The sequence below is a fragment of the Balearica regulorum genome, chromosome 3 (assembly GCF_011004875.1).
Source record: "Balearica regulorum gibbericeps isolate bBalReg1 chromosome 3, bBalReg1.pri, whole genome shotgun sequence".
NCBI lineage: Eukaryota > Metazoa > Chordata > Aves > Gruiformes > Gruidae > Balearica > Balearica regulorum.
In genome coordinates this window covers 65517166-65527251 of record NC_046186.1, presented here as the reverse complement: position 1 = coordinate 65527251, position 10086 = coordinate 65517166, and the positions used below count along the sequence as shown (strand labels likewise).

Genomic DNA, 10086 nt, shown 5'->3' with positions numbered 1-10086 from the left:
TGTGTTCCTTAATTTAGAACAGCACTTTGATGTGTACATCTTTGGTTCCTGACACACCAACATGGGATGCAAGCACATGAAACCCTCTAACATACCCCCAAATGCTTCAGGAAGTTCCTTGCTCTGGGTAACTCTTTGCTTTTCATAAGGATTTGTTGCTAACACACACACCGGTAACCCCCATTCTCAGCAGAGTAACCACTTCCGATCAGAACAGAGATGGATTACCTTGTGAAACCTGGCAAAGAAAAAGTGAGTCCCATGGTGACTACTGGAGATAGCGCAGGCTCTGTCCCTCTCTGTGTTTCCACCCACTCTCCCACAGCAGCCAGCTGTGAGGAAGGCAGTACAGATTTGACATCACTCCAGTAACTCCTTGTAACTGATGGCTTTAGGAAGCTTGTGCCTGGTGTCGAACTAAGTGAACTGAGTTAATCCTATGTTTTCTGACATAGTCTGGACTTAAGTGCTTGTTAAAACAGACAAATTTTCCAAGGTAATTCCTTCCCACCTGGATGCTCAGAAGATCTCATGCCCACACCCACGGCTAATCTTGTGTCCACTCTTTCCCTCCAATCATGTGAGAATAATAGGTCTCTCTCTCAGTAAAGCATGTCAGAAAATGGAACTCCCTTATAGTCAAAACCCCTGTGTTTTTTTCACCCCAAAGGCAAAAAAACCCCACTGTTCTCAGAAAGGGAATTCCAGGGGGGAAAAAAAAAAAAAAAGGCATGTCGAGAGACCCAAACAGATTCCTGTGCTTCCTAGGTGCTCATCTGGAACAAACTTGTCGTTCATTGTTTTTCCTCAGGGTGGGCAGTGAAACCAGCGGCAGCCGTCCAGCTTGGCACTAGTAAAGCAAAGAGCTGGGAACCTCCTGCACCACAGTTCCCTCTTCCCCCCCGAAGCACCAGGTGTCCTGGGGAAGGGTGGGATTGAAGGAAGCTGTGAGGAGGTCAAAAGTGAGAGCAGCCAGAAAATCATGGCTTGTCTTCTCAATAGCAGAGCTTAATCATTTCTACAGAAAGGGCATTTCTTCCAGGATATCATTCTAATATAAAATTTCCTACCAGATAACCCTAGCAGATGTCCTGAACTGGGTCTTCCTGACTGCTTTGTGTCACCGTGGGAGGGAGCACACAAAAACTCACCTCCAGGGTGATCTGGGACAGACAGGTCACAGAGAGTTAGGGATTACATTTTCAGAGTTGCAAAAAAGGACTTAGATATCCAAGTCCCCCTGAAATCCGTTGCCCTGTGTATCTTGTTCCAGTGATATATCCCTGGAACTACAAGTATTCAGCTGGCTTGAACATTTCCAGTAAATACCTGGAAAAACACCATCTGTGATTCTCTTTTTTGATTTTCCTTTCCTGCCTTTCACTGCACTCTGCAGACATTCCAGTCTGGAAGGAGTGAGTGGGGCCACATCCGCAACCCAGCCTCAGTGCCTGCCTGACCTTGCAATCCAAAATGTTAACACCCAGCCGAGGATCCATCTTTTCCCTTCTTTTCCATTGTCATGTTTGATATTTCTCAGTGATTCTTCCTAGATGGGCGCAGCAGTCACATTCTGCTTTCAGCTCCATTCGGATTCTTCACTGAGGAGCGACTCTGTGAACCCTGCTGCTTTCGTTCCCGCCCCTGGCCATCTCCGGCATTCTCCCAATACACAGTGCCCTGCTTTCCTGCTTTTTGACTGAAGAACCAACTCAGGTGTGCAGAAGACTTTGAAGAATATGAGTGAAAAGGTTTCTTGAAATAACCGTGGCTTAGATCAGGAGAGGCAAACAGATGAGATTCGGGGCTTCCTGCTAGCTCAGTGGTGATGGGCTCATGCTTTGTCCTGCATTCCCTTAGCTGCCTGTCACCAGTCTTCCAGCCATTTCCTGGAAAGCAACCAGCTGACTGTGTTCCCACTCTGCTGTGGCCATAAACAGTGACAAACTTGGCTTGTCTGACACCGCTCTGGACCCCATTGCACCCCCCGATGAAAAGCTCCATCCTGCCTAATTCTTTGCATATGGGCTGTAAATACCTGAAGATATGTTTCGTATAAGTGAGGTGTCATGGAGGCTGTGACTTCCCTACTCTTGCTTCTGGCAGTCTCACGCCAATTCTCCATAATTCACTTTCTGGCAAGCTGGCAGCTTCCAGCATCTGAAAGCCAAAAATAGGAAAGGGCATTTGCAGGGCGGTGATATGATGTGTGCTTGACTTTAAAAAGGATCTCAAACTTAAGGCGGTGGAGAGCAAAAAGGTATACTGGTATCACCATGGATATGTGACATTAAACAAACCACTTGTCATGATACACAGCTGACTACTTGCCAAATGGAACAGGATCTTCTTATTATTCATTGTTTTGCCCTGCAAAACCTGCATAACCACAAGAAGGAAAAATCTCCAGAAAGGTACTGTCACTTTTCTGACCATCCCTGGCCCGACTGGAGGTCCTGGTTTAATGGCAACCCCCAGACATCCACCTATTCACACACATTTGAAGACCAAAAGGTGAAATCGTGGTGGGCACCCTACTTAATGGGTGCAGGAAAGGGAGCTGCAGGATGAGGTAACTTCCTTGAGGTAACTCTGACACTTGTAAAGCTTCCTGTCCTCCCAGGGCTTTGATTCCATCCCTGCTGTCCCTCACAGCTGGGGTGTCAGCCAGGTATTTTTCTGGTGTCTTGTACATGCCCACCCACTGCTGCCTGCCTGCATGGCTTTGCTAAGGATTCCACCGGCCACACAGGGAATTGCCCTTGTCCTCTCATCCGCCACACCTCGCTGCACCCAGGAACCCAGCTCTGCCTCCATCCCAGCAGATGAGGTGGAGCTAACCCTCCTTTTGGTTGCACCTTCATAGTTCACTGTGGCCAAGTGCGCCCCAAAAGGGGGCAAGAGGACTGCCGCATGGACAGCATCTCGAAGCATCCCGTTTGTCCTCTCCTGTGCCTCCCCAGGGGGGACCTCCTGCACCGCTGTGTCCTCGTGCAGCGCGTGGAGGAGCAGAAACCCCAGCTCAGCCTACATGATGGCTGCTTTGACCTCAGAAGACAAGCGCACAATTCCTCCTGTGCAGGGTGGGTGTCCTGCCTACCGCTGCCCCCCCACACACAGCGTGCCCGTGGGCAGCTGAAAGGGGGAAAGCGGGGAGGGGGAGCAGAAAGCCAGGTGAAGGCACTGTTGAGAACAGGCCACCATCCAGCGCCTCCCTGCTACTTCAGCACGGCTGCCCTTCAGAGAGGAGCTGGTGGATCTGGCGCAAGAGGCAGGAGCGCTGGTCTCCGCGGGGGGACGGGGGGGGGGGGGGGGACGGGGGAGGGGGGGCGTTGTGCACACGCGTGGCCCTGCCGGGGCGCTGCTGGACACGGGGGAGTGATAGGGGACATGCCCAGCCAGGGCGATCGCCTTTGCACAGCGTGCACCCACCCCTGCTCCGCATATTCTGTTTTTCTTTGCCATTCCAAGAAAAACAATCATAAATAATGCTAATAAACCCCAGCAAACCGGCCAAGGGCAAGAGTGGGTGGGCACTCGCCCTGCACACCCCGGGTGGCTGTGGGGCAACCATGAGGGGTGGAAGGTGGTGGGGAGGGGGGGGAAGCGTGTGCCGGCACCCCTGCACACACCTCCCGCATGCGGCGCCCGTGTCTGTGGAAAAAGGTGGATCTCGGATCTCGCCTCCGGGAGAGGGGCCGGCCCCGGGGGCGCCCACGCGGGTCCGAGGGACCCACGCCGGTGAGGCCGGGCACCTGCACCGCGGCGGCGCCGGAGAGGCGGACCTCGCCCTGCCGGGGCAGCGCTGCCGGAGCGTCCAGCTCCACGCGTGTCCGCGGCCGCCGCGCTGCAGCGACACGACCGGACGGGGTGCGAGGAAGCCCGGCGATGCCAGAACGCGGGGCCGCCCGTGGCCGTGAGCGGCGGGCGGCGCTCTCCGCCGTGGCCGCGCCGGAGGCGAGTGAGCGGCGACGGGGTGCGCTGCTCCCTGCCGCCCCGCCGCGGAGCCCCGCTTTGTTCCCGAGGGGAAGCGCGGAAGCGGGGCGCGCAGCGCGGTACAAACGACCCACGGACAGACGTGTCGCCCGGCCGGGAGCAGCGGGGTGCTCGGACGCCTTCCACACCCGCCTGGCCCCTTCCCGCGTGTCTCCCTGCGCGCGTGTGCCCCTCTGCGTGTACGCGCGCGTCTGTGCGCGCGCGCTGGGTGTTGGGTGGGTGGTTTTTTTTTTTTTTTTTCTTTTTTTTTTTTTTCCCCTCGCTTGCTCCAGGTTTTACTTCTGGTTGCCTGTAAGGGTTTTGCTCCTCCCTTCTGAAATCCTATATTAGCTGTGGCCAAAGCTGGGTAAGAAACACAGCTCATTGTTGGCAAGTGCCGATGAGCCTCGCAGAGGAGTGAAAAACAGCTCTGGGGCTGCGGCAGCGATCACAGCACCGTCACGTAAGCGGCGAGGAGAGAGCCGGGGAAGCCCTCTCTATGCTGGGTGACTTTTACTGACTGATTTCACCGCCACCTTTGAAGCAAAAGAAGAAAGAAGCCGGGAGGTGAGTGCGGCGGTTCTCGTAGCTGGTGCCGGGTGTCCCTTTTGTGTGCAACAGGAAAAAAAAAAATAAAAATGTGACTGTTTAAACACGCGAGGAAAGGTATTTCTCAGCTGCCTGGCTTTACCTCCTTATCGGCGCATTACCCCATTTTTACCAAAATAATTAGGACTTAATTCCAAAAGTTGCTGACACCGGCTAGGTGGGACTTCCCGATTCTTTGCGTGTTCCCCGCAAGTTAGCGGGAGTGCCGTGGAAATCCGCTGCCTTCCCTGGCGAAGCCGGGGGGCTCGGGCGCCTTTTGAACGTGCGGGGAGGAGGCGGCTGTTGCCGTATGCAACACTTTCCGCTGATAGGTATGCACAAGTTGGAGTGGGAAGGCGTGTTGCTCGCCGGATTAGCGGAGGGGACTGGGATTTTCGTAGCGCAGGCTCCTCTTTTATTTTTTCCTTTGTACTCCACGGTAGAGCCGCGATAGGAGATTTTTTGTTAATTTTTTTTTTTTTTCCTCCCCCCCCCCCCCCCCCCCCCCGTGAAAGAGGGGACGGCGGGACCAGCGAGGTCGTTTCTTCCAGGGCCAGGCAGATGCAGCCGGTCCGGGAGAGGGCGGCTGGATGTCCGAGGGTGTATTTTCTTAATGTATTCACACGCTAACTTTCCAGGTGGGCAATGGCAGACCACATGATGGCCATGAACCACGGGCGATTCCCCGACGGATCCGGCGGGCTTCACCACCACCCGGCGCATCGGATGGGCATGGGGCAGTTTCCCACCCCCCATCACCACCACCAGCAGCAGCAGCCGCCGCAGCAGCACGCCTTCAGCGCCCTGATGGGCGACCATATACATTACGGAGCTGGGAATATGAACGCGAGCAGCGGGGTGAGGCACGCCATGGGGCCGGGCAGCGTGAGCGGAGGGCACCCGGCCGGCAGCATGCCGCCCCCCGCCCGCTTCAGCGGCTCCCAGTTCATGGCCCCCCCCGTCGCCAGCCCGGGAGGGCAGCTGAGCGCCAGCATGCAGCTCCAGAAGCTGAACAACCAGTACTTCAGCCACCACCCCTACCCCCACAGCCACTACATGCCGGACTTGCACCCCGGCAGCCACCAGCTGAACGGCAGCAGCCAGCAGCATTTCAGGGACTGCAACCCCAAGCACGGCGGCAGCGGCGGCAGCGGCTTGCCGCCCGCCGTCCCCCACGTCCCCGCGGCAATGCTGCCGCCCAATGTCATAGACACTGACTTCATCGACGAGGAGGTCCTCATGTCCTTAGTCATCGAAATGGGGCTGGATCGCATCAAGGAGCTTCCCGAGCTGTGGTTGGGACAGAACGAGTTTGACTTCATGACAGACTTCGTTTGCAAACAGCAGCCCAGCAGGGTGAGCTGCTGATTCATTTAAAACAAACAAAGGACTTTCTATCGGTGCGAATGAAAACATTCCCCTAGACACGGTGTCTCACTTTTCAGGGCTTGAAAAGGTGAGAATCTGGAAAGCAGAGTCAACTATGCGCTTGTATAAATTCTTTTTTTTTTTTTTTCTCTCCTTAAATCGCTGCCACTTTTTTTGTAACTTTGACATTCACGTCCCCTCCCGTAGTAATCATTTCTAGCGAACTCTGCCTTTTTACGTTGCTCACCCCCGTCTCTTAATTTCCTCGCAGTAACGTGCCCATAATTCCCACAGTGCTGAACTGTTAGATATTAATCTTGGCAAATTGCTTAATCTTGTGGATTTTGTAAACGATGATTTCCAATGACTTGAACTGCATTCAAATTCTGAGTGAACAGGGAAAAAAAAAATTGCATTAGTTGGTTGCATGAACTTTGAAGGGCAGATACTACTGCACAAATGCTGCCATCTTGCTTAATTTTTAACTATGCATTGCAGTGCAGACTAATTTTTTTTTTTTTTTTAAATATGCTAAACTGGAAGCTTAACAGATGTGGGCCAAACCTTTCCAGATCAGGAAAAGTAATAATGTTACTTAAAAGTCTGCTACCCATTCCCCTTCCCCCATATGTACAGACAATAATATGGTGTGGATGGAATGTTGACTAGTGGCAAACATTTCACAGATTTTTTTTTTTAATTATTATTATTTTGTTTTCTGTCTTCAGCATTTTGACACTGTGCTAATATAGTTTATTCAGTACATGAAAAGATACTACTGTGTTGAAAGCTTTTCAGGAAATTTTGACAGTATTTTTGTACAAAACATTTTTTTGAGAAAATATTGTTAATTTATTCTATTTTAATTTGCCAATGTCAATAAAAAGTTAAGAAATGCTTTAGTTTTTCTAGAAGTCATTTACCAGTATTTTTCTTCAAAACTCTTCCCCACTGTCCCTGGTAAGTAGAACATCTATCTGTACAACCGTGTTGGTGTGCAAAAAGACATTCCAAAATAGAAAGTACACTACACCCATATATATGTCATGGTGAACTCGGTAGGTGAGCGGGATTTGAACATACTTACAGCATAAAGCCTCATACGTAACATTGTAATATGCCTGTCAGTGTGGTTTTATGAAAAATAAAGTTGCTGAGGCGCAACTTTTTTGTGACTTGCCAACATACTTGCTTTAAATGTAGTTGTCCAGAGTTATGATGCATAAAAGTATTTATTATATTTATCTATTAAACTTGTAATTTTATAAATCTGCTTTCATTTATATAGTAGACTTTGTTCTTTTGTATATTTATTATCTCACATGGAAGAGCTACGTAAAAAGACCCAGGGCTTCAGATGCAAGTATTTGTAACTTGGGAAAGGAGGGTGGTGGGTGTCGTCCCGTCCCCCTCACCTCGCAGGGTTCCTACAGGAGATTGCTGCATCAGTCCGGATCTGTATCGCACCAGAACCCATTGTGTTTCATTTCCAGTGGCTTAGGAGAAGGGGCGTATATCCTTAAAATACTCCCCCGTGGGACATCTTTGACCCCTCTCTCCCAGAAATTGCTACCAACTAAAGCCACTGAGACAAATCCATACAGGTCTACTTTAAATATTTGGGTGAAAAATGCCCATTATTACAAGGCAATTGACATCTTGCTCCTCTAGTGCCAACTGTTGCAACCTTCTGCCCCCACTCAGCCTTTGGCAAAGCTCCCGCACAAGTTACTGCTTCGGTGAGGACTGCCGGATCAGCACCCTAATAATACATGTAATCCCGTTTAGCCACGCTTCCCAAATTCGATACAGGAGCGATACCACTGTGCTTTCCTTCTGCTTACTTTTTTCAGCCTCATCTTCTGAATTTATTAGGAAGAAAAACAGCATGGTGGATGCAGTTACATTTTAAACCTGGGCACGTAAACAGGGGAGGATATCACCACACAATGGGAGTGTAAATAGCAGTGTTTTGAATCAAGCTGGGAAATTAAACTGATTACTATTGCTAAAATTGTCCCAGCTGGTGAGAAAAGTGATACTTGGCCTTCTTTGCCTTACAGACGTGAAGCAGCTAATATGTTTTATGAATGCAAAAAAAAAAAAAAAAAAAAAAAGAAGCTTGTATTAAAGTATTAGCAAAAGTAGAAAGAAGGAAGTGTATGCTTCTAGGAAAACCTGATGACAAAATGCTCTCTGCAGGGCAGTAACAGCCTGTTCTTAGACAACTCTCAGTGCCCAAGAATTTAAAAAAACAACCTTCTGGTTTCAGCCAGTGCTCGCTAATGTTTTGTGATAGTAAATTTAACATCAAATGGCAGTGAATCATAACTTACCAACTCACCAATAACGTAAAAGAGTGTTGAGAAGAATACAACTGTAGTTTTAAGAGCCATTGCCCAACTTGCCACTATATAAATCCTTTTCCCATTTTTGAGGCTGATCTGCATACGTTGCATTGCCCTCTTCTGGAGTTTGGGAGGGTGATTTTTTTCTGATTCAAATCAACTTCTAAAACAGACTATCAAATTGTGTGCATACCAAATTGCATAGATGTTTAAAGCCTCCACAATCTCCTAAAACAAAAGGGAATACTTTAATGATAAGCACTTTTGCTTCATAAAGTTTTAAACAACAGATTCTTCACAGCTGAGACATCACTACTTAAGTCTGTCAACATTAAATCCTTCCATACAGGCTTTTCCAAGAATAGGCAGTTTCATGGGCACGCTGGCAGAGTCTGTTTGTGCAGGACTCCTTGCAGAACTCTAGAGGTGCTGCCTCTAAGCAGCAGCAGGTACTGAAAACACTGGCTTTGGGCAAGGCACTGTCAAGGAGTTTTACGATTTCTTAAAAGTAGACCCCAGGGAAATTTGCAAAACAATCAATCATATTGCCTACCTTGTCCCTTAATTTCTAATGAAGAGCCAGATCCCAGTGGGTATGACAATTATGTATTTTCTTTTTCATAATATCATCCACTAAGCAATATTGGGGGCCTGACCCACATCTTCCTGATGTGAACCCCTTGGCAACACTCCCACTGGCTCCCACGGATGAAGCAGTAACAGGCCTTTAAGTAGATCCTCTCTAGCCTCCAAACTGTTTAGAAATACACTAATTTATTATTCGAACCCAGAGATTAGTGAAAAATGCACAGTGACCCAGTTTTCAAGCTACCACCAGATCCTCACTAAGGATGTTGCCGTCTTGCATCCCATTAAGTTGCTTTCAGTACAGGAAACTTGACCTCTGTACTTTGGCTGTTTTTCAAGAACTTCCAACACGGTACATAAGATCTGCTCCTCTTTAAGCCACGGCCATAAATAGACGCGCTGCTTTATTTGGAAGGGAGATCAGCCCTAAGCCGCCTCGCCACGCAAGACACGCTTGGCGGAAAATTAGGTGCCGATTAACGCAATCCTCTGGTTATTTCTCCGGGAATAAAGAATTCATGGGTGGGCCCTGGGGCGGGCGGCCGAAGGGGGTGGGGGGGGGGCAGCTGCCCCCTCACCGACGGGGCTCCGCCGCTGCGCGCCGCGGCCGGGGGCTCTGCGGGCGGCCCTGCCCGGCCCGGCCCGGCCCGGCCCGGCCCGGCGCTGCTCCGGCCCGGCGCTGCTCCGGCCCGGCGCTGCTCCGGCCCGGCTGCCGCAGCCACCTGCGCGGGGCGGCCGGCGGCGCCACGGCGCCCCCGTGTGGGCGGCCGCCCTCCCTGCCGCCGCCCTCCAGCCGCCGGGCTCCGCGCAGCCGCCGCCGGACGCGGGGGGCGAGGGGACCCGCGGGGGCCGGGAGCCGCCCACCGAGCTGGGGAGCTTAGTGAGCGCCGCGGCGTTGGGCTGTGCGAGAGGGAGAGTAGGGGCACGGCCTACAGCGAGGGGGAGCTGGCCATGTGCCCTTGCGGCGCCGGTGCCCGTCATAGCCCTGCCCGAGGCGCCCCGGAGCGCCGGTCGGCAGAGCGGCGCCCGCAGGCGGTGGCGCTGCCCAGCACGGCGGCCCGAGGGGGTGCGGGGTCTCCCGAAGTTTCTCGGCGTGGGTTTAGAGAACAATCAAACAAACCTTGTGAAAACGTGCGTGTTGGTCTCAGGTTTCATTTAAAAAAAAAAAAAAAAAGTTACATAAAGGAGGATTATCTCCTGCTTATCTTGTCTTGCTAGG

General features: G+C 51.3%; 1 protein-coding gene across 1 annotated transcript; it reads left to right on the top strand.

Moving 5' to 3' along the window:
• Positions 1-4339: 4339 nt before the first annotated feature.
• On the top strand, positions 4340-7214 carry CITED2 (Cbp/p300 interacting transactivator with Glu/Asp rich carboxy-terminal domain 2). The gene is made up of 2 exons (XM_075748233.1): positions 4340-4542; positions 5202-7214. Exon 2 carries the CDS (start codon positions 5209-5211, stop codon positions 5929-5931), a length of 723 nt encoding a protein of 240 aa, XP_075604348.1. The 5' UTR covers positions 4340-4542; positions 5202-5208; the 3' UTR covers positions 5932-7214.
• The last annotated feature ends 2872 nt before the right edge of the window (positions 7215-10086 follow it).